The 24,805-nt window shown below is 40.1% G+C and overlaps 2 protein-coding genes across 12 annotated transcripts in view; one reads left to right on the top strand and one right to left on the bottom strand.

Annotated features, from left to right (window-relative positions):
* Nucleotides 1-3,565, top strand: part of nrxn3b (neurexin 3b) — a 152,913-nt gene extending 149,348 nt beyond the window's left edge. For 10 of the 11 annotated variants that reach the window (XM_088362760.1, XM_088362755.1, XM_088362768.1 and 7 more), the window contains one exon: nt 1,219-3,565. In XM_088362760.1, the coding sequence (XP_088218886.1) occupies nt 1,219-2,189 (971 nt within the window). In that variant the 3' untranslated portion in view covers nt 2,190-3,565. The remainder of the gene's footprint in view (nt 1-1,218) is intronic. The other variant, XM_088362765.1, reaches the window with a different exon arrangement.
* Nucleotides 3,566-7,267: 3,702 nt separating this feature from the next.
* Nucleotides 7,268-24,588, bottom strand: cep128 (centrosomal protein 128). Its single transcript, XM_088362495.1, has 24 exons — nt 23,985-24,588; nt 23,618-23,704; nt 23,258-23,387; nt 22,985-23,103; nt 22,728-22,819; nt 21,955-22,027; nt 21,161-21,241; nt 21,007-21,081; nt 20,720-20,855; nt 19,892-20,031; nt 19,697-19,768; nt 19,397-19,582; nt 17,800-17,988; nt 17,264-17,722; nt 16,580-16,741; nt 15,184-15,327; nt 14,995-15,054; nt 14,685-14,877; nt 13,016-13,065; nt 12,452-12,475; nt 10,683-10,760; nt 10,489-10,602; nt 10,283-10,391; nt 7,268-9,545 (listed from the first exon to the last, which is right to left on the bottom strand). Exons 1-24 carry the CDS (start codon nt 24,141-24,143, stop codon nt 9,469-9,471), a joined length of 3,009 nt encoding a protein of 1,002 aa, XP_088218621.1. The 5' UTR covers nt 24,144-24,588; the 3' UTR covers nt 7,268-9,468.
* Nucleotides 24,589-24,805: the final 217 nt, after the last annotated feature.

Here is a 24,805-nt window from a genome sequence, read left to right as displayed (position 1 = left end):
CAATTCTGGAAATGTTTAAGATTTTTACATGCTATTCCAACATGTGTAAAGATACGTTCTTCCGAATTTGGGACGTCAGAGTGACAATAAAAAAACATTCAGATGTCACTGAAATGCCGTATGACTTTGTGCCATTGTGGTAAAAAGGTCAAAAGGCAAGAGAGGCCAGGGGAAATAGGGGAGCCGATTAATATTCACGAGGGAAAAAGTTGCCTGTTCAGCATAAACTAATTTCTTTTTAATAGGCTTGGATTAGTTTTAGATCACTATTTTGACTTTTCTGCAAGTAGATATTCATAATTCAGAGGGATGTCACAATTTTTATGACACTTTAGATGTTTTTTTAGGTCAAGGGAACCTGTGCCAATCTTCTCACTTGTCAATTTATTGGAAGCATAATTGTAGGAACTAGCAATGGAAAGAGAGAGTAATAAAGAATGACGGTGTGACGGGCCTACGACTTCTCACGTGTCAAAAAAATCTGAAAGAAAGTAGGAAAAGGGAATTGTACAATATAGTGGCCTCTGGGACACGGTGAACATTTAACTCATTCACTGCCATTGACACATATAGACGTCAAGGCTTCGGCATCCTGGTTTGTGTTCCTGGTCATGTGCTGCTGTTTTGGTTAGCAAAATTGAGCTCAGACATTCCGCTCTTTTAAATAAATACAAAAAAAACCTAGTACTAATGAAAGAACTAAGCCTCAAGGCTTCATTATCCATGAGACTTTTTATGTTCCTGGTTATGTGCTGCTGTTTTGGTTAGCAAAAGTGAGCTCAGCTCTTTTCAAAGAATACCAAAAAAATCAATTAATTTAGTACTAATAAAAGAACTAGGTTACATTGTTTGTTTCTATGTGCATGTTTCTTTTAATGATTGACAAGTGAGGAAATCTAAAGTCCAGTTGTGAGGATCCTTCCAGATGTTATGGAGTCAGTTTGCCGTGGCTCACCCTTATGCATCCCTTCGAGCCTTTTGATGCAACTCATACCTTTACTAATGGCTGTTCCTTGTTTGGTTCTAACTTTTTTTTCCGTTTGCACTGCTACTGTCTTTTCAGTTTCTTAATGTTCATTTTTGGGTATCATTTTGTTTCCTATGTTGAGCTTTGCATTTTGCGTTCTCTGGTCATCTGTTTATTTGTTGTTGCTTCTTTGGTACGGGGAAATCTTTCTGCCACCTGACGTGTGTCTCTTTCTCTCTGTCACTTTCCAGGAGGGGAGCTAGTCATCCCCATTTTAATGGAGGATCCCATAGACATCCCTTCTGTATCCACCCGTTCTTCTTTCATCTCCCTTCCCCCAACCCTCCACCCCCTCCTCACCATTATCGAGACCACCAAAGAAACCTTGGCCATGGCCACCGAGGCGGGGGTACCTTGCTTGTCGGACCGAGGCGGCGATGATTGTGATGATGTTGGTGATGATGATGATGATGATGGCATGGTGATTTCGGGGTTTGGCTCTGGCGAAGCTTTCGACTCTAGCCTGCCCCCGACTGACGATGAAGATTTTGACAACACCTTCTCCCTGGTAACAGATAAGCTCTTGACCACATCAACCTATGAAGGCGGCTACAAAGCCCTCGCACCCAAGTGGGAGGCCAAGGACTTGAGGCCTAGCAAAGCCTCTGAGGCAGGTAGGACTACACCCACCTTGCCTCTACCCAACCCCCGGGGCACGCCAGCTGCGGCGGCCCCCTCGGCCATACTTCCCAAGCTGCCCGCTGGGAAAATGAACAACCGCGAGGTCAAACCCCCGCAGCCGGACATAGTCCTGCTGCCCCTCCCCACATCTTTGGATTCGGACGGCACCAAGCCGCGGGGTCCTTACATCACCTCGCCCATGCTGCGCACGGTGCCCGCCGCCTTACCCACAGTGCCCGGCGTGGTGCGGCGAGTCCCGCCTGGGGCCTCGGAGGTCATACGGGAATCCAGTAGCACCACGGGCATGGTGGTGGGCATTGTCTCAGCTGCCGCCCTCTGCATCCTCATCCTCCTCTACGCCATGTACAAGTACAGAAACAGGGACGAGGGGTCCTACCAGGTGGACGAGACGCGCAACTACATCAGCAACTCGGCGCAAACCAACGGCGCCGTGGTGAAAGATAAAGCGCCAAGCGGGGGCGCCAAAAGCAGCACCGCCAACAAGAGACCCAAAGACAAGGACAAGGAATATTATGTATAGAATCCAAGTCATTTCCCAACAAACTGTTAGAAACAAATATAGAAACATTTTGACAGTACCATATTGGCAACTGTGATCTCTTTGGAACTCTTTCCGAGTCGCTGGAACATTTCGGCAAGAAAAGAAATAAGACTTGACATGTGAAAGCACACTTACGAGCGTAAGAGTTCTGGAGATGCACATTTTAACTGGGACTCCACGTGGATCTTTTAAAGGAGTTCCAGAGACTATCGGAAGCGTGGAAATCCACAGGACCCCGAAAAAAATCGGAGGTTTACGTACGTGCGTTTGATCCATCGGAGTACTAATGACCCCCGACCTTGTCTGTTGTAACCTTGTAAAATACAATCACTGTCATTTGGGCCATTGGGAGCTTGCATGTGAGGTGTACGTGATTGGTGCTGGCATTTGTTGTCGGGGCGGGATTTCAAGGTTGCGGGAAAGACGCAGTTTGAGGATTCGTAGCTTTCATGGACGTGGTTGAAGTGCAAAATTTACGTCTTTTTTTTATTTATTTTTTAAAACTTCATTAATGTAAGCATTGGTTATTGAAAGATGGCAGCACACAAACACTGTGACCACCCAGTAGGATGTGATACATCACTTCATCTCATGTTTTTCCTCATATTTTGAAATACTGAAGTCATTATCTGAAATTATGTTAAGTATATCGCTGATGAATTTGTCCAAAAAGCAAATTTGATATTTTATTACTGATGTTCTTTGCTGGTGTATTTAATGTTCTGTTTTTTTTTTGTTTGTTTTTCTACGTTTGTTTGAATTCACAACTGTAGCAAGAGTGAAGATCTTTTGCCAGCACTGCCTGGAGATAAAATGAGCTAGGATTTTTTTTTTTTTTATGGTCAAATATTAAACAAGACAACTCACTTGGTTTTTCTTAGTGGATTTTTGAATGTGCTGAAACTGTCACTCCGTGGACTAATAACTGTTTTGATGATTTTCATGGTATATATGGGTTGATTTATTTTTTAGCATCAATTGAAAAATGCTGAAAAGAGGAATAAAATACAGATGATGACGATGATGATTTTCTTCTATTGGGTTTGGAGAAGAATTGCCAGCACCTTAACTTTCAGTTTCATTTCTTCCTTGGTTTCTAACTTTTAGTCAGCTCAGCATTTTGTATTTGATTTTCTTCTGTTGTTGTTGTAGCCTAATTTCATGTATTGTTTCTACAATGTTATTATTATTTTTGATTTGTTACCATTCCGTTACTTATCGCTAAACTTATCAGTTCTTGTTTATTTTCAAATCGGTCAACTTTCACTCTGATGTTTTTTGTGTTGGTACTTGACTCGTCTTCTGCTCCTCTGACTCCGAACCTTGAAATTAAAAAGAAAAATGTTGTTCCCAAACTTTTTCAATTGTGTGTGCACTTGTGATAGTGTCATTCGAGTGGGGAGATGGAGGTGTGCAGATATCGTCTCCGCCAGCGACTATTCACCAAAACACATTTTGTCAACCACTTTCCAACACTTCAATGGATTCCTTTTAGACCAAACGGCACTTGCATTTCCATATAAATGAAATGTGTAACTGAGTAGTATCATTTACCTATAGATGATTATGTAAATGTATACACTGTTCATCCATGCAGAGAGAGGAAAAAGAGACCGGGCGAGACAACATTTACTGGAGGGTCCACACCGGGATGGCCTTTTGTGTGCACATCTTATGAGCTCCTGCTTTGCCTGCTGTCTTTTCACATTTTTTTGTCCAAATGCCATTTCATGTAATTAACCTGCAATAAGGTCATTGTTGGATTTCAGAGTGACATGTGTGGCTATGAGTTCATATTACTCATTCATCCTGCCCCAGGCCATGACAACAACGAGTGCAAGGAAACTTTGATTCATTTGTCCCACCTTTAAACTGTTACAAAAAATAAATTTAGTGTGAATGTGAAGCGTGAGGAGAACTTCCACACTCCATGACGCGCTTCAGTGCATTTTGTATGTATAATAGTTATTGATGAAAAAAATCATTTGTCCAATCACTGGTAGTCTAAGGGTATACATACCTGACTTGGATTGTAAGTAGCCTGTGTGGTATCAAGTCCACCTTATAACAAATATATTTTTAAAGCCTTTTTTATATATAAAAAAACAAAACAAAAAACATCTATCATGAGGCTTTTTTTTAATAATAAAAAAATGACCATATACAGTGAGGCTTTTTTTTAATAATAAAAAATGACCATGTATAGTAAGGATTTTTTTTTAAATATAAAAAATATAATATTTAATATATATCAGGTTCTATCTCTCTTTTGTAGTTAATGATGAAAAAAATAATTTGCCCAATCATTGGTAGTCTAGGGGTATCAATGACTACCTGACTTGGATTGTAAGTAGCCTGTGTGGTATCAAGTCCACCTTATAACATAAATATATTTTTAAAGCCTTTTTTATTTTAAAAAAAAAAAACTTATAAGATTTTTTTTAATAATAAAAAATGACCATATACAGTGTGGCTTTTTTTTTAAATAATAAAAAATGACCATGTATAGTAAGGATTTTTTTTAATATTTAAAAAAGATCAGACTCACTCACTCACTCACTCACTCACTCACTCACTCACTCACTCACTCACTCACTCACTCACTCACTCACTCACTCACTCACTCACGTATGTTTATGTGTGTGTGTACTATATATTGTGTGTCTGTGTGTCTGTCTGGCTATCTCGTTATTTTTATATTGCAGTTTGCCATTTACATAATAGGCTAATTGGAAGTGATCACTGGAGAATCATAAAGTGCTGCCAGCTCAACAGGGACTTTCTAATATTCCCTTTGCAAGGCATTAAACCACATTCACTCTTAACGGTCTAGTTGCTATGGAGCTTCGTTGTCATACTATCATGTGGTGTAACACGAACACGGTGTGAGGGCCGTAAAGAGGTTTGATCAAGCTCCCACTCAGTGCCAAGAGGTCATCATGACTAGTGTTGGCCCGTGATTGAACGATTCATTCAAAAGACCGAATCTTTTCAGTGAACGAGAGTGAATGAATAATTTCCTAAAGTGATTAGTTCTTTTTTCAGTTCATATGACTTCAACCAGTAGGTGTCGGTAATGCGCATTGAAGCTGGTGCCACCTCACCGTAAAACAAAACGAAGAAGTCAGTGACGTCACTTCCCGTTTATGAACGAGTCACGAATTGCATTTCCTGTTTACTAACCGAACGGATCCGTGAGTGAACGAGTTAGTGAGAGTGATTTGTATTTCCAGTTCGTCGCGAGAACGGATCAGTGAGGGAACGAATTCTGACTTTCCCGTTCTCGAACGAGACAATGGCTGAACTGCCTTCCTTCCCGTGCATCAACGGATCAGCCAGTGAACGTGTTGCGTCTCCCTCCTGGCGTGAACTATGTAAGCCAGAATGTCGATCTACCATTTGCCAAGGAAAGAAAGAACCACTCACAGAAACACTTCTTTTATGCATGTTAGCTAACGGCTAACTTTATTGCATGAAAGGATGCGCCGTTATGCAACAGCGGGGAGGTTATGCTTCTCTTTGGGTAATCTTTATTTTATAACACTTACAGTAATTTTTCAATAACGTGTATGCATATACACGCCTACATATTGTTATCCAATATATCCACTGCAGTTTTACATTAGATTGCTGGTTTGAAATTTACTATTATTATTTTAATAAAACATTTATGTTAAAACTTGTCTGGTGTTTTATTCCTTGTTTTTATTTTTTTGGGCATGAAAACATAAAAATCTATGTGTTTTACGTTGTGTAATATGTGTTGGTGTCCCACAAAATAAAGAGTAAGTAGTCAAATACACATTCTTGACACGTACAAAAAATGCATAAAGTTATTAGGTACACCTGAAAATGGTGGTGTACCTAATGGAGTGTCCGTATGACGTCACAGATCAACCAGCCAATCAGGAGGTGGGGGTGAGGGCAGGTGTGGCACTTTTCACTTTCAGCTAAGCTTTGGCCATGATTTTTCCCTAATGAACTGGCCTGTTATTAGGTACACTTGAAAATGGAAGTGTACCTAATGGAGTGTCCGAGTGACGTCACAGATCAACCAGCCAATCAGAAAGTGGGGGTGAGGGCGGGTGTGGCACTTTTCACTTTCAGTTAATCTTTGACCATGATTTTTCCCTAATGAACTGGCCTGTGATTAGGTACACCTGAAAATGGCGGTGTACCTAATGGAGTGTCCATGTGACGTCACAGATCAACCAGCCAATCAGGAGGTGGGGGTGAGGGCGGGTGTAGCACTTTTCACTTAAACCAGGGGTGTCAACCTCCAGTCCTCGAGGGGCCGCGTTCCAATATGTTGTCCAAGTGACCCTCGTTAAGCGCAGGTGCGTGAAAAGTTTTAGCTTCTTTCACGTTCAAAAGGAGCTAAAAGTTTTCACGCACCTGCACTTAACGAGGGAATCACACGGACACTCCATTAGGTACACCGCCATTTTCAAGTGTACCTAATAACAGGCCACTTTATTAGGGAAATATCACGGTCAAAGGTCACAGGTGTCAAGCTCCAGTCCTCGAGGGGCCGCGTTCCAACATGTTTTCCAAGTGACCCTCGTTAAGCGCAGGTGCGTGAAAAGTTTTAGCCACTTTCACGTTCAAAAGGAGCTAAAAGTTTTCACGCACCTGCACTTAACGAGGGAATCACACGGACACTCCATTAGGTACACCGCCATTTTCAAGTGTACCTAATAACAGGCCACTTTATTAGGGAAATATCACGGTCAAAGGTCACAGGTGTCAAGCTCCAGTCCTCGAGGGGCCGCGTTCCAACATGTTTTCCAAGTGACCCTCGTTAAGCGCAGGTGCGTGAAAAGTTTTAGCCACTTTCACGTTCAAAAGGAGCTAAAACTTTTCACGCACCTGCACTTAACGAGGTAATTTTTTTTAGGTTGACTGTGTTTTGTTCTTGTACAAGGTGACCATACGGTATAAGTGCAGCAGGAAACCACAAATAAATCAATCAAAGTCAAAGTCTGCTTTATTGTCAATTTCTTCACATGTCAAGACATACAAAGAGATCAAAATTGCATTTCCTACTATCCCACGGTGACAATACTTATTACACATCCAAGTAAACAATACAAAAAGTAAAAATAAGAAGGCACATACAATGAATAAATAATGCTGTCCTGATTGATGATAAGACTCGTCACAGATCAAACAGCCAATCAGGAGGTGAGGGTGGGTGTGGCACTTTTTACTTTCAAATCAAAACAATTTTTATTTGCCAAGTTTGAGCATGCCAAACAAGGAATTTGGTACATCACGTTCTCTATACGATTCGTTTGACTGAATCTTTTGAGAGAATTGATTCTAAAGATTCAGTTCACTTAAAAGAACTGTAATGCTCATCACTAATCATGTCTGTTATCAAACACTGAAATGACACCTCTCATCCGTGACTGCTGCATACATCATCTTATTTTACAACAGGTCATCAATAAAAATATTTGTACGACAATTGTACTCAAATGTATTATGTTTGTAAGCAGGGGAAAAATGATGCTGAGACTTTGCACTTATTGAATGGCTTTGGCTGGATGCACTTGCAGCCCTCTGGGCTTAAAGAAAAAATCTGAACATGGTTGCCTGATTGAATGGCTTGCATCACAAGCCAAATAGGTTTGCCCTAATGGGAATGCGCTTGGCGACGAAGGCTTGCACCTCGGTGGAGGTAAGTAGCTGTGGACAACAGTTTTTGTGATTGGCTACAGGGCTGTGGATGTTCTGGGGGATTTGCATTTAATGGCTGTTTTAGTGAGGAGATATTCAATGAGCCCTGACAATGTATTCATGAGACTGGCTTTATGGGAGTGTTTGCATAGTATGCACCCGATTTATTTTGAACCCTCTCGTGTCTTCACGGGGGCACAGTGGGTTTGAAAATGCAAAATGTAACAACTTGTTGTAATGGACACTGAGCATATGGAAGCACTGCTGTGACTAGAATATCCAAATTTTAGGGGACTGATTATAAATCATCCTTTTAAAAAAGGCTGTTAAATATTAATACAAAAAATCTGCCTGTGTTTCATGAAATAATTCAATTTTGTCAAAGTTTCTCTCCCATTTCAATTTTTTAACTAAGCTTTTTTTGTTTCGTTTTATTAATAAGCATTATTTCCTCTATGGTAAAGAGGATTGCAAATCTGCGAATGCATTCATTTTCATCCGTCACCTGACGAGCTGAACTAAAGCTGGACTAATGACAGGGTGAGAAAACGAGTGTGTTGGGACCAGCAGGATGAATCTGTGTGTTAAAATGTGTTTTTGCTACCTAACACAGTGAAAATAAGCAGGCGAAAAAACACGTTAGGGAGCCAGCGCCGTCTCCGAGGGGAAAATAAATGCTAAACCCACCAAATGTGATTTATTCAGAAAAGTGCAAATATCAACGTAAACGTAATCTGTTGGGAAATAGATTAGCCACCCTCACAGGCTTTTATCAGATTCCAAAAAATAATATTTTTGCGAAGCTGTTGGAGCTCAAGCTTTAAGAAGGAAGTTGTCATCCTGCATACAACATTAAAATACAGATCAGGATCTATAATGTACATTAAACCATATGAAAAATATGCAGAAGATGAAGCAAAACACTACAACATTAAAATAAGGAACGTTATTTGTAACACTGTCAACATAAAGATTGTAAACTAAAAGTGCATGCGGCTCAAAAGAGATATTGTACAGAAGAATATTTACACAGCAGGCTCAACAAGAAGGTAGTTCTCTTTGTTTGATTTAGTCAATGAAAAAGTATGAATAAATATCTCGAAGAGAGAAGCTGCAGTCTCTTGCCGCAAAGCAAATCCTTAGCAAACAAAATTAAATGAATCGGCACCATGGGTTCCTTGGAAAACAAACATTAGGCCCCATCAGGATTTATTTCAAGAGCTTCACAGTTCATAAAAAAAAAAAAAAAAAACCAAGACTGATGACACAAAGAAAATACTCTCATGATGACACATTGTTTTAAAAAATGCAAAAGGCACTGAGGTGAGCTCTTCAGTCATGTTTGTTGTGTAACACCGTGGCAGCTTTGAACACATTGGCGTATGTCTGATATAAATAAATTAAAATCCCTTTTTTGTTACAGTTGTAAATTTGCACCTTTTGAAGGTGGTTGTGTGTTTGAGGTAGTCGGGGGAGATTACTGCTGATTCTTTTAAGTGGAGTAGTTCTTTGCTGTGGTTGAGCACCAGTTGGGTGTAAAAAAAATAAATAATAATAATCACTTGTAGTAGAGCTGTCAAAGATCTGTGAGGAATTTGGCCATGTTGACTGCGGGGTCGTCCAAGTCGGAAGTGGTCAGGCGTTTGTGTGGAGCTGGGGGGGAAAAAAATTCAAATGATTTTACAACAGTGGCTATTAGGTTAAACGGTCTTGAATTTTGTTTTCCATCTGAATGGATAAAAAAAACAAAACAAAACATCAGGCATGTGTCAGAAACAATTTCACAGGAATTGTGAGGATACATGTATTTTTACTTTTTGTACACTTGTCGAAAAAGCAGCTGCTGAAACATTGAACGGCTTGAAAGCTTTCGAAAAGGTCAATCTCAGTTCACCTCTAAAGGTAAGAGGACATTTTATGTTCCTCCTGAAATTTAAGCAAAAAAAATAAACACCTTTTCAAATCCGATAGCTACATGTGCATTTCCTGGTATTTGATGTCCATTTTCAATCTAGCATTCAATGCTAAATGTTCTCGGACAAATAACACGTAAAAGATTTTGTATCGAATGACATTCTTCTCCAAGTATACGATAATTCCTGAAAGTCCAGTAGAAATTATGTCTGCGAGAAATTTGAAAACAATACGTATTGATTTGATCTTTAGCCTTGGGTATGCGAGCAATCATGTGTCACATAAGATTATCAAATAAATTAAAAAAAAAATAAAAATAATAATAAAATAAAATATATAAATAAAATATAAAAAACATATATAAATAATAATAATAAATAAAATAATAGAACAAAAAAAAACAATATTGTTATGCCTTTGATATGGGATTGTAAAGTAATTTTTTTTCTTTGTTAATATCAAAAATACAAACTCACACAGTGTATCGGATCTCAGAGAGCTGTTAAAAAATCCACTGGGGCTCTTCATAGAGGAAGCCAGAACAGCAAGTTTCATACTTCTGGTAGTGGCGTCTAATTTCTCCTCCTGAAGGACAAGATGACGTTGTAAGAAAAGGCTGCACACCACAAGCACCTTTTGACTTTCTGCAATGCAAATTTTTAGCAAATCGTGTGTATCCTACCCTGCACTCATGGATTTTCCGTTTCGACTCATCAAGCTGGTGCTGCAGGTCCCAGACGATTTCTTTGTGTTTAGTGTAGCACTGCTCGACCACCTCTTTTTGCCGTTGTGATTCCTGATGGCACAACCGTGTAACATCTGAATATTAACTTTTGTCTTTTAATAAATAAGCAAAAAAAAATCTAGGAGCCTTACCTCTAAGTCTTTGAAATTGTCTGTCAGATATTGCTTCTCTGGGATGAACTTCAAGTAGTCCGTTGCTGCTCTTGATTTCTAGTAACGGGCAGAAAAAAAAAATCATGTAACAGTAGCGATGGGGAAAATGAAGCTTCAAATTTATTTCATGAACCACTTGTTTAAAACTGCATCCTAACTTATCATTACTTAAACCTCTTTTAAACCCCGGACTCAAAAAATAAACTGGTTCATGAAGCAATTTTGAATCTTCCCATCACTATGTAACAGTAAACAAGTGACAATCAAAGCCACAAAATAATGAGCTTCCCTCCCTTAATGGTTTCCTTAAATACTGTTTACAGACTCCCTCCAAATCAAAAAAATAATTCCAAGTGAAATGAGGCATCATTTCCAGTCCAAGGCTCATGTGAAGCCATGATTACATGCGACGGGGCTGCAGGCCTGCATCAGTTCTCTGCGGATAATAACAGCTCTGGATCATGTGACAGCGTATTTGTATTTCCACAGATGATGGAAGAAGCTGTCCGGTAACAATGGTGCCACAGTTGCCACCATTATTGTTCCTTTCATGGCAAATCCGAATAGGACCTTTTTCCTATTCATTATCTCCTGACACCCACATGCACTGCATTGACTTTGGGTCACTATGCAGATTCTAATGATGCTGGCAGGATTCGAATTGGGCCGATTGAGCTTTTGGCATTCGGCGATTGTAAATGGTCAAGAAAAGAGTATGCTTGAGCGGCAATAATGTGCCACCGTTGGCCAATACAGAAACTAATTGTGGATCTCTGTCAGCTTGCTGTCATTGCATTTTTTAATGAAGAGACCTCTTAAACAGTATTGCGTTTTATTTCTCTTGCGTCTTTTAATAGCCTCCTGACCCAAGTCAGATGGAGACGTTTTGTCTAAAAAGATGCAGTTACATTGCTCGACTCTTGGATGACACACTCGCATAGCGGGATGACACCCGGCCAGGCGGGGGAGAAAGTGGGTCGATGGATACTATTGTTGCAGAAATGATTTAACTTGATGGTGGTCCGCAGTCGCTGGCTAACTAACGAGAGACTGGAGGGAGCAAGTGAGCTGCATAATTCAAAGTGATAGACAGCTTTTGTGAAAAAAAGAAAAAGCTGGAGTCTTGAATTAATTCTCAGTTATTTCAGGGCTAAAATTTACAGTAGATTTAAATTTTGGGTATTAATTTTATTTTAACTCCTGAATTTGTTATGAGTATTAGCGTATTTTCTTGACTATAAGGCGGACCTAAAATTTTCTCAAAAGCCGACAGTGCGCCTTATAGTCCGGTGCGCCTTATAAATCGACCAAATTCCTAAATTTTAACTGGCCTGAAGCATTGTGTCATGAAATCAATCATAAGTGGCCCGCTGAAGACTATGACTCATGAATCAAAAAGACTATGGATCACTATTTTGTGATTATAAAGTAATTTGTTGCATCTGAAGTTGAAATAAAAAAGATAAAATGCAGAATGATTTGATTTGGATTAAAAATCTGACATGATGCATTAAAGGTGCGCCTTATAGTCCGGAAAATACAGTACACACTATATTTACACTGGACGACAATGACACCATTATTCACCTCATTTCTAAACGAGCCATGATTGTCATAGAAAATTTTTAGAATCGATTATTCCATCGATTAATCGAATAATCATTAAAAAAACACAATCGATATAATTGCACCTAAACTTGCAATTTTAATATCTAGCTCATCTGTATCCACAAACAGTGATACCTTACCATCTCAAGATCCAAAACACGATCCTGCAAAGACAAAAGATGGCAGATGATCACAAATCCGCCATTGGCAAATTACCCGAATACAGAAAATGCAGAGAGACATTTAAACCAGGTAATCTGCTCGAACACTAAAAGTGGATTCCGTGCGATGACAGACGAGGACTCCTGACTGCTGGTTTGTATGCCCCCGGTAACGATGCATGTAAGTGATGCTATGATTCTTAAATGCCCCCCCCCCCATCTGTTTTGCATGTATTGTCAGTTTCCAACAAGGCTTTCTTTACCTCTGAAACTTTCTACTTGTCTTTCTAATTTACTTTCCGCAGCGCTCATCCTTCATAATTAATGACTCGACTGGGTACGGGACAGCTGAATAATTGCGCACACGTTTTTGCCAGGTGTCGTCGAGTCCAAGCAGATGGATCTCGGGGATTTGACTCTTGGCAAGTGAGTGGAGGTGCTGGGTTGGAGCAGTCTGACACCAGTAAAGGTGATGGTGGATGTTGTCGCACAGTGGGAAGGAGATAAGTGGCATGATCAAAGTGAAGAACAATGAATACTAACCTGCAGGCTTCTCATTTCTTCATCCTTCTTGCGATTCCCCTCCAGCAGCTCTAAGGGGAAAATTTAGATATGTGATTAAATCCTAGAATGTCCGTTCAAGAATTGTTTCAGCTTGCAGATAATTACGGCAGCAAATTGTTTTCAGTTGCAATTACTGATTGTTTGTCTAATTACATTGTTATTTGGTAACTGATTATATTTCACACTGCCCCACAATATTTACGCATTTTACTTTGCATGCTAATGTGCTAAATTAACCTAGCAAGCTGTGTCAATTAACTCCCAGCAAGACATTCAAGCATGAATCAAAATGCAAGAGGCAATGTTCAAACACATTTTAAATGGCTATTGTGAAATTGTTCCAGTGATTACTTTGCCACGTTGCTTGATATTAGTCGTAGGGTTGAGTAAATGCTCGCAGGATGGGAAATGCTTTGAAATTGAAATGCATCTTCACTGAGCCTTAAGTGCATCCTGATGCAAGAACTGCTCCCCTGATAAATAAACGGAAAACACTTGATGTCTCCAGCTACTTTTCGCAAACCATTTGCGCTTGGAAATGCTCCATAAAAATTACTTGTTAAGCGTACAAGATCTTTATGTGCTCATCTGAAATTCAAACATCGGCCTGGGGATGACTGCACACCTCCATCTCTTCAACCACAGAAAACAAATATACCGTAGTTTCCGCACTATAAGGCGCACCTCCAATTTTCTCAAAAGCCAACAGTGCGCCTTATAATCAGGTGCGCCTTATATATTGCCCAATATTGAGCCACTACAGCAGGCGTGTCCAAAGTCCGGCCCGCGGGCCAAATGTATATATCTTATATATGGACAAAGTTTTAAAATGGGTTGAAGGTGCGCCTTATAATCCAGTGCGCCTTATATATGGACAAAGTTTTAAAATGGGCCATTCATTGAAGGTGCGCCTTATAGTGCGGAAAATAATGTGCGGGAAAGTTCTGCTGACTGCTGCCATTAACAAGCAGTTGCCTGAGGTGAGCAATTAAGTGGCTTGAATAAAAACATCGCTCACATTAGAATTTGATGGACGAGTCCACGACCATAATCTCGCAAAGGTTATAAGTGTTCAACTACGGCAATTGGAATGTCACCTTGTTGAGAAGATGTTAAGTCACTGTATACGCTACAAAACCAGTAATTCCATTTCCTGTCTAAGAGATGGAAGTTATTTTTTGTATTAATGGCTGATTGGTTCCAGCCATACTGATCTTGTCTGCCCTGAACATCTATCGAAATGAGCTGACCTGCGGATGAAACGACTTGATGATCTAGACATCACATTACTGGATGGGAGGTGAGGGAAGTGGATGAAGAGATGAAGCGTGCGGTATGCTGAGGAGGAGCTTCTGCGAAATCAACTGATAAGATCGGAGGCGAAGGGAACACAATCTGAGACGCTGACACTATTTAAAAGGATCACAGAAGCTATTAAAAAGGGGTCAAATTACTAGTGACATTTTTTTATTACTGCTGTTAGATTAGATTAAGTATTTGTACATCTGCTGATGTTTATCAGGAATGGATGAAATCCCTTAAGTTTGCACTTTGTTAATTCTGAATTTAATGAGGTCAAATCAAAATGTCACCATGTGCTCATATGCTAACAAACATACCAAATAGCAGAATGAATGCATCGATGTACCTTTTTTTTCAGCGCTGATCGAGAGTAACAGCTTTTCTTGTTCGTCCAGCCGTCGCAAGAGAGCATCTCGGTCTGTGGCCCGAGTCTGCATGAGAGCCTTCAGCTCATCCCTGGTGTGCTTGTGCTGCATCCTAAGTCGTTCTCCTCTTGTGTCATGCTCCTGCACCTCCTCACGCAGCCAGCGTATCTTGGACTAGTTCATCAGAATAGGAAAAAATGCACACCGAATGGATTGGAGAGTGTTTTCTTATGTTGTAGAAATAAATTTGCGGGAAACAAATCTCTAGATAGAGTCTCGCAATAATCATACCTTTGTCTCCGCTAGCCAGAGGGAGGAGTCTTTTACTGGTCCAGCTTTTTTAGTTGCCTGCTAAAACAAATGTAGCCAATTGTGAGCTTTCCCATGCAAAATAATGAAATCCAAATGTAAATCTACATGTTTTGGTGTCATTTGATGAAGATGGACGCATGGAAAAAGAAAGGGCAGAAAGTAGCATACCTGGAAGTCATTCCTTGGCAGACCTTGGAGAGCTCCATCGAGTTCATCACTGATGGAACAAAGAATGGCCTCATGTTCTGTTTCCATCTGGGCCACTTTCTCTTCTAGTCTGAGAAGTTCTGATACTGTCATATCTGACTTGACCTTTAGAGAATATGAAAGTTGATCAGGATATACTTTTTGTAACAAAAATGCAAAAAAAACACAACCAACTTTAGGCATTAAAATGTCATTTGCTTTCCTCCTACACAAACAAACTGGTTAACTGGTCTGCTCTGTCAATAGTTCCAGGGTCTCTTCCAGGGCACAGTCAATCAATATGTCAGGGACGAAGGAAGTAACTGAACAGTGTAGCCACGGGGACTGTGGGTCATCATTCTGTCTCTTCATGAAAAACTACCCACGGTACATGAATAACAGTCTCCTTTTTTTTTTTTTCTCCTTCAGCCGGTTTAGAGTCAATACATGGATACCCTGAGGAGATCCTCCTCCCTGTCAGAGAGGAGAGTGAAGACTCCATCTGTTGTTGTAAAACACCTACCATTTAAAGTACTTGAAATAGTGCTGACAAAGCAAAAACCTTCTCCGCATGTTTTAATTGTGTGTAATAAATAAATGGATCTGATCACCATCTAATTTGTTCCTGACATGCACAGGTGTCAAAGTCAAGCCCAGTTACGGCCCGCCATATCATTTTAGGTGGCCCGCGAAGACAGATTGTGCATCGAATTCATGTCAAATCCAAAATGTATAATTGTTTTCACTTTTAAAAAATAGAGATATTGTAAGCAATTTTAATTGCCATTCATTTTTTTAAAAAATTATTTTTATTTTTGATTTGATTTCAGTATTTCATTTTTAAATATTTGAACAGTTTTTATTGGTCTCTGTTTTGAAAACGAGCTATCGTATTTTCCGGACTATAAGGCGCACCGGACTATAAGGCACACCTTCAATGAATGGCCCATTTTAAAAAATTGTCCTTATATAAGGCGCCCCGGACTATAAGGCGCACCATTAATGCATCAAGTCAGATTTTTAATCTAAATCAAATCATTCTCCATTTTATCTTTTTTATTTCAACTTCAGACGCAACATTTTACTTTATTATCACAAAATAATGATCCATAGTCTTTTTGATTCATGATTAAATAGTCTTCAGTGGGCCACTTATGATTGATTTCATAACACAATACTTCGGGCCAGTTTAAATTTAGGAATTTGGTCCATATATAAGGTGCACCGGACTATAAGGTGCACCGTCAGCTTTTGAGAAAATTTTAGGTTTTTAGGTGCACCTTATAGTCCGGAAAATACGGTATTCATCAGTTTGTTGTGTAGCCTATACTATACATACAATATAATTTTTTACCATTTAAATAGAGATTCCACTCACTTCATCCAGTTCCAGTTGAAGCAGCTGGTATTTTTTATCGAGGAGTGCGTGTGCATCCTCTTTTGCGTTGAGCTGTGCAGCCAGCTTGTCACACTCATCCTTCATCCTGTCCAACTTGACGCGAAGCACCTCGCATAACTTCTTCTCCGACACTGCGCCTTCCTAATGGAGAGCAGGTGTGTTCACGATGGAGAAATACATCATGAACTGCATCGCGTAATTATTATAGAGTAATTAACATTGACTGAGAACTTGGAATGAACTGTGTGCCGCTGAGGAAAAATACAAGGGATAAAAAGATGCAAGGAAAAAGAAGTAAAATGAAAAATTAAAGCTGGAGGGAGGCGACAAGGGAAGGGATTACGAGGAAAACGGATAATACAGTGGAGGGGAAACCAAGAAAGGACAAGGACAAGGAAAAAGAGCTATTTTAAGCGTTTCTTATAATTCCTCAATGATGGCTGAGGCTGAACGGGAATATACGCTTCTGGCTCTGCTATTTGAATATTGGGTGGGCTTGCAGAGGACCCATGGGGCAGAACTTTCTAGAACACGTCCTTGTCCTCACTGATAATGCCAACGAGGACAGCTAATGTCCTACATTCATCCATATCAGGGAGGAACGTGCACCTTCACAGCCTGAAATGGGGGTTAGTGGTTCATGCTTAAAAAAAAAATTATAACCTGAACATCATTTAGATGTGACTGGATTTCATCTCGCTGCTGACGGCAGAGTCGGAGCATGTCGTGCACTTCTTTGTTCTTCGTCTTGCCTTCTTCAATAGTGGCCTTCAGGTTGTCCAGCTCCTTCTGATGAATCTCTCTCTCGAGCCGCAGCTGTTTCCTCAACGTGTCCGGCTCTTCCTGAACCACGGCCAGCTTGGCCTGCAATTCTGCTGTGACCTTCTGAAGCTCCTTCTTGGAAGCTTCCGCCTCAGTCAAGCGGTGTGCTAGCTGAGCATGAGTTGAGGTCATTTGACTCAGCGTAACCTGGAGCTCCGCCTGTTTATTCTGGTGTCTCTGACTGAGACTTATTTGCGTGTCGGCTTGTTCTACAAGCCTCCGATTCTCTTCCTCCAGTCTTGCCAGGTTGTCCGACTGCCGCCGAACTTCTCTCTGAAGACCAGCCGAGGTCTCCTTCACCTATGATTCAATTTTCAGTTAACAGAGTGTCAAAATGGCCACCTCCTGTGATGTACACAGTATTGAGGGATGTTCACCTCCCGGGTTTCCTGCTCTAGAGCCAGTTGGCGCTGACAGCTCTCGGAGAGCTCCACATCCTTGCGGTGAAGCTCCTCTTCACACAGGGCCAAACGTTGTAGGCTTTCAGCCAGCTCTCTGCGGGCAGCTCCAACTTGCTGGCTCAGCGCCTTTAGCTGGGTGTGGGAACCCTCCTTTTCTTTGGCTACCTGGAGAGAAGAACAGAAAGAGTGAGGGAGAGACGGACGGGGAAAAAAGAATCACAGGAGACGACGGGGAGGGAAAGCTCTGCCAACATTTGACGAGGGAAGGAGGAAGTGTCGGCAGTTCTTGTACTGACAGAAAACTGCTTGGCAATGAGGCAGATCACGTCTAATACTTCGACATTTTCAGGTCTTTACTGTCGCTAAGGAACTAATAATTCAATTGAGCTCTTTGTAATACATCCTGATTCAATAAAAGGGTGGAAATTAATTCATAATTCATTCACATCACAGCAAATATTCCAGGTGGGAGTCTCCTGGCGTTTTCACACTAACTAGTAAATTGGCTCATCATCTCAAATGCATCTGGAGAGAACCGCAAAGTATCCCACCGTCCTCTGGAGTTCAAAAAAATTGTGATCATTAGCAAGAAATTCAAATGTATTCGCCCTTAACACTCTTTTGTTTGAGTTGACTAGAAATTTTAATATAAAGCGAAACTGTTTTTATCATCTATCATTGATGACGGTTTATTTTAATAGTTTATAAGGATTCCCTTTCTTGCGCTTATTTCACAAGGCATTTCTAACTGTGAAAAACCATCATGGAGAAATTGCACCAAATAAAAAAGCATCAATAATTCAGCCACTGTAGTTTTATGCAAATCGCTTGTGTGTCGAACCACTAGGCTAGGTATGAGATGTTCTGCTTCTTTTCTCACCTCTTGGAAGTTTCTTCATGAATGCTAATGATGCTAGTAATGGCAAAGACTTTAAGAGATGTTCTCCATTTTTTAAATCTTATCTTTTTTAACAATGTACATGGGTTCCTCTTTGCTGTGTAATTGTATATCGACGTCTCGGTTGAAAATTAGGTTTCTCAAGTTACCACGTTAAGTCGCTTGCGCTTAAACGTGATGAAGCTATCAATTCAATTACACAATAAGAAGTCACTGTACGTGGGAAGATTTAGTTCACTGTGTGTTTTGATACTCAAGTTTTTTGTTGTATAGCAACTCGTGATGAGAAAATGAAGCTTCAAATTTGCTTTATGAACCTGTTGTATTTTTTGACTTCCTCTAGATGGCACTGTTGGTTTAAATAAAAGGGTTCATGAAAGGTAGACTTCTTTCAGCCCACTTTTGTGGGCCATCCGAAGAAATGGGGTGGAAAAAATACAACTGGTTCATGAGGCAAAACTGAAGCTTCATTTTCATTAATGATTAGCGACACTAAATCAAAGCATCAAAATGTGAACCTGTGTTATTTTCACAAAGTGTATGTTTGACAGCATAATAATGAACAGGAATTACGGTAGCGTGGGGGTGAGCTACCTCAATTTTCACACAGACTCAGAGAAAAACTAGTCAGTAAGTACTTTTCATGTCATTTAACAAATGCCTGCCCAGACTGACCTGTGCTGCTTTGTCAGTGTGCATCTGAATGTGAACCCGGGCTTCCTCCAGTTCCTTCTGGAGTCGATTGCACTTTGCCCTCCATTGACGCACGGCCTTTTGGGCCTTGGCCCTTAGTTCTTCTCTGCTCCTTGTGCTCTCCTGGAGTAACTCCTCAGTCTCAGTCCTCTCTGTCTGCTGTCGGCTCTGAAAAGAAAGGCCAATTTGTATATTTTGAAAAATATACTTTATGATGCTAATCAAAGAACGAATACTAATCAATCATTGTTTACAGCACGAGCTGATGAAACTGAGAAATACCTGTAAATCCCTCAGCTGCTCAAGCATTCGCACTTGTTGTTGCTCCCGTCTTGCCAAGTCTGCAGACAAGCCCTTGTGTAAAGAGGTCAGAGAAAGGTCAGATTAAGCAACTTCAAATTGGAATACCCTTTAAACAAATGGAAAAAAACAACACCGCACCAAAATAAAAAAAAAACTAAAATAAGATAGACACACCTCCAATTGGATACTCAGCTGGATCCGTTCTCTCTCCTTGCGGTCCAATGAATTCTTGAGCTCCTCAACCTCACTGTTGACTGATACCTTACGCAGTTGAGCTCGGAGCTCCACCAACTCTTTCTCCATGTCTGAATCGTCTACATATATTCAAAATAGAAAAACACACAGGAAATCATTATGGTATAAACTTAACATGCTCTGAGCTCATAACAAAAGTAGTTGTCAACAGTATTTTATGTAACGAGAGAGTTCAATTTAACAAGTTCTGGTCTGTTTATAAACCAAATAAATCCAGCGAAGTAGGTCCTGATCCACTGAGGCTTTCTAAAATTAAACCCATGTTGTTTTCTAAATTTCCAATTTATTCTTGCTACTAATAATTTTTTTTCCCCCACTAATTTAGTTTGGTTTTAAAAAAGATGTACTGTTAAATAGTTTTTCATGCACCAAAAGCTAGCACAAATAAATGTTTTATTTTCAAATTACCATTTTTTTCTTTTGCCTTGGAGATTTTTCCCCCCTCTCAAAAAAAAAAAACACTGCAGATTTTTTGGTTGATTTCTCAGTGTACTTTGTCTTTCCGCCCCAGAAAATAATCGAAAATTCTAGTTTTACAACTAATGTTCCCACTTCGGAGTACTAAAAATGACATTTTCTCACTATTGCTCAAACCGTTCTCCGTAATTTTTAACTTTCCTCGCAGGATGTATTAAGTACCTACCTAGCTTTTCAGTTTTTTCATTATTCATTCATTACAAAAAACATTAATTAAATAGTCTAGCAATAAAATAAATACAAACTGCTGATTGCCCTCCTGACACCTACATTGCGCACCTCGTAATCGTCCCTCCTCCCTGCCTGTAGAGTTGCCAGGAATAGTCTGACTAGACTGCAGCTGGACCTTCTGAAGTTCCATCTTCTCCATCCTGATCCGCTGCAGCTCGCCTCGCATCGTCTCCACCTGTGAATCATCATCCGCACGTGGCAGAAACGTCGGAATATTAAACAACTGGGATTTCCTTCGGGGGAGTTTGCAGAGAAGACTCCAGGTTTCCTGTGTGCGTTCACATTTACGCCTTAGCATAGTTCATCCAGATCAAATAAATACAAACCTGTTGAACCAGCGACTCTCTGCTGTCCTCCGACTGAGTCAGTTGTCGTTGAACTCTCTCAAGCTCATACTCCATCTGAAAAGAGGTGATGTTATTCAATGTCAGAGTATTTTAAAACCTATAAATCTACAATATATTAAAAATCTGTACTCACCTTGGACTTTTCCTTTTCTGCGTTCACTAGTCTGGACGTCACGGCGTCCTCTCTCTCGCTGAAACTGTGTCGCTCCAAAGTCTATCGAACACAGAAAGTTGTTCTTACAGGACAGGTGCTTTAGTATGACATCATCCAGACTCCACATCTCTTTTAAATAAGCCACTGTGTGGATTTGTAGGGGGGCTTCACATCCCACTCGATCCCGAACATTATAACCAAGCTATAGTGATGAATTGTCAGGTGCTAGCAATAACAGCTACCCAAGTGACTCATCATCTATTTGATTCACATCACAGCGGGAATAAATGTGCCCTGCGCTTCCCCTCATCTACTTAACTTTGGAGATAAAATAGATTCATTTCCTCTTCATCATTTTCTTATGCGTTTATTTACTTTGTTTTTTTTTTCTGAGGGGGATGGATTTTTTTTTTTCCCTCACCCTTGGGTGTGTCATTCTCCCATTAGGACACTATGGTGGCGAGGGATATAAATTGAATTGGGAGCTGCTTTGTATTCAGAAAAGTGAGCTCATCCCGAGGTGAACAGTATTATGAAATATTATAGTAAAGCAACACAGTGCCCCCTTGTGGTCTAGAGTAAAACTACAGTATGGAAAATGCAGACAACTTGGCTCATAGGTTTTTTTAAGACAATATTTAGGATGAGCATACAAGCTGATGTAAGGGCATCTGAAGTTTATTTAAATTTTTTTACAATTAGCAGATACATAAATCAAATAATTGCAATAGCTTAACGTGGGACAAAGTGTACACGGAAACACGATCACTTACAGAGTCATGCCGCTGTATCGGGGTCACATGATCAGAGAGGCTCTCGATCACAATCCTGGTGTCGACATCAGCCCTGTCCAGAAAAGAAAAAGTGAAAATATTACACAACACACTCTAAAACAATTATACAGCCTTTAAGTGGCAAAATACGTTCTCAGATTGACCCAGTCAAGTGTGTTTAATAGGTTTGTCAAACTTTTTAATTATACTGAGAAACAAATTGCCTTTTTGACTTTTCAATGTGGCCTTCAACAGCTCTCCAGAACATCATTATCTTATCCCTCTAGGTCACTTATCTCGTTAAATCTTGAACATTGGTGACTATCCACATGCAACATACCCTGGACATTGTATTTTTTTTTAAGTATTTTATAACATTGTGGCGTAAAACCATACAGCATGATAATCCAAACCAATAATATTTTCTATCTTGATTAGCTAAATAATGTAACCAAGATCATTTTGTGATGGGTTAAAGCATGGCCCCTTGTTCCTGTGTTGATCAACTGATTTAAATATACCCAATGAAGTGAGAGTGTTTTTTTTTTTTCTCAATATGTGGACATTGAGATAGTTCACGAAAGATTTTCCTGTGGGTTTAGATACACACTAGAGACACCTACTGGTCAGAAAGAAATAACTCGTGACAGTAAAAATGTCTGTGCTGTGATTCAAACCAACATAAACACACCCAGTGAGGCGCGTTATAGAATACTTACTGGACACGCACCACAACAAAACTTGTTCACATGCAGTAGAAGATCAAATATTACCTATTTCTCCTGATGATTTCTCGTTCCAGGTCCACTGACAGTCTCTGTTGGTCGCAGCGCAGATCCCTCAAGGACTGGTGGAGTGTGTGGATCTGTAATGGTTGGTATTATAAGACATACAAAAGTGGGATCTCGTCTTTAAAACACAATATGCTGTCTTAATTACATTCCAATCCGATTTCGATGCAACCTAAATAAATGGAAATCCAAGAATTGTGTAATTAAAAAAAATAAAAAAGCATTTCTGGGATTCTTACATCTTCTCCTGACAAGCTGCTATTCTTGAAGCGAACACAAGCCGAGTGAGACCTCCTCCTGCTCCCTGGCGTTCCTGCGTAGTCTTTTCGTGGGGAAGTCGACTTGATATGTTTGCCAGCTGTAATTCCACATTGTGGTCACGTTGGAATTAATGAATAAAGAGTGAGCAGACCATTGGAAAACTCCGCCAGTCACATTCAGCTTTATCACTCTGCATAGTTAATCTCTTTGTTATTAACCCAGACAAGATTTTGGATGCTCGGGTTCCCTACCTGATCTAGGGCAACCATCCAGGTCACTGGAGTGCAAGCTGGAGGCGGAAACACTGCTATGAACACCATTGGTTCTTATCAGCCGCTGTGCCTGCAACTGACTGATGGACTCCTCCAGGTTATCACGAAGCTAGACAACAGAAGAAAAAAAAAGATGGCTGAAGCAACAAACTGTCTTGAGAGAGGACCTCAGTCTAATTTGAGTTTAATTTCAGGAAGCAAAATATTAGATCAAGGGTAGGTTTCAATTGAAAGTGGACTTAAATAAAAATGAAGTGACCCTGACCTTGTGTAAAAGCCATCTGTGTAATGTGTAATATAATTTCATTACACTGGGAATGGATTGAACAGGTGTCTCACCAAAGCCATGGCCTCAGCCTGGTCGTCGGTATGCTCCCTGTACTGGCCCAGCATCTGGTCCACCTTGGTCAAGTTCCGATTAGTATCCTGCCAAAGAAACAGAACAAATCGTGTGACCGCTGAAAGTCAAGCATTCACACAGATGCTACAGTGGCTCATAAAATGCATCCGTATAAAAGATATTGTGCAGTTAGTCATGTGGTAATGAAAATATACAGTGATATCAGATATTTTCTAAAAACATATCTTTATGGAACTATTATAGTTCTTTATTTATTCATGAGGATGACAATTAGTGTAGTTGAATTGCAAGCATCTAATCTTCTATTTGATCTATTTTAAATATAAAAGGAATGACTACTTGTACCTGCAAAGTGCTGCAAAGTGTGCTGATCTTCTCTGACATCTCAGCTGTTCGGCCATCACCTGCTCGCCCACTAGCTCGGCCTCTTTCCCGTGCAAATCTACGGTGGGCTTCATGTCCACGCAATCTGTCGCACGAATCCGATCCACTGGATGTGTCCATATTTTGGAATTATAGCTCGGCAACGCGAATTGTTAGATTAATAACCTGAGTAACTCCCAATGACAAAAGAATCGCATTGCACATTCGCAACAAAATTGGGAAGCTTTTGCTTTGCTAAGAAAACCTCTCTAAGAAATAATTAGACTTATAAAATACATATATTTTCGCCTGCCCATTCAACGATCTCATTGCGTTGTTTAGGATGCTCCGCTTGATGATAGCAACAGGTGGCAAACACTAAATGCTAGCTAGCTAACCTAAAGCTGACACTCATGTAGTTGTACAACGATCGCACAACCTTAAATATGGCCAGCGGCAAAAGATAAAATATATTGCACTAAAGTGTCGTCCACGTCACACACAAGATTTTTACTTAAAAGAAAACGACGGAGATTGTGCATCCACCTACTATGGCAACTTGAACTAGCCGCGTCTGCAGAAAAAAACAAAACAAATGCACGCCAGTCGCAAGGAAAAAGAATGCTGGGAATTGTAGTTCTTTTATTATTGTGAACTCAGGGAAAGTGCTACTTGTGAACTACAATATCCAAAAGCAGGTTTATGCGCCTGTAGGGCCGCGACTTAAAAAACCCCCACAAATTTTAATTAAAAAGTTATTTTCACTCATTTATCATTTCTGTTCTTGAGAAAATAAAAATAAC

Source organism: Syngnathus floridae, chromosome 19 (genome assembly GCF_059516105.1).
Source record: "Syngnathus floridae isolate MCC-2025c chromosome 19, RoL_Sflo_1.0, whole genome shotgun sequence".
Lineage (NCBI taxonomy): Eukaryota > Metazoa > Chordata > Actinopteri > Syngnathiformes > Syngnathidae > Syngnathus > Syngnathus floridae.
This window is presented reverse-complemented; position numbering and strand designations above follow the sequence as displayed.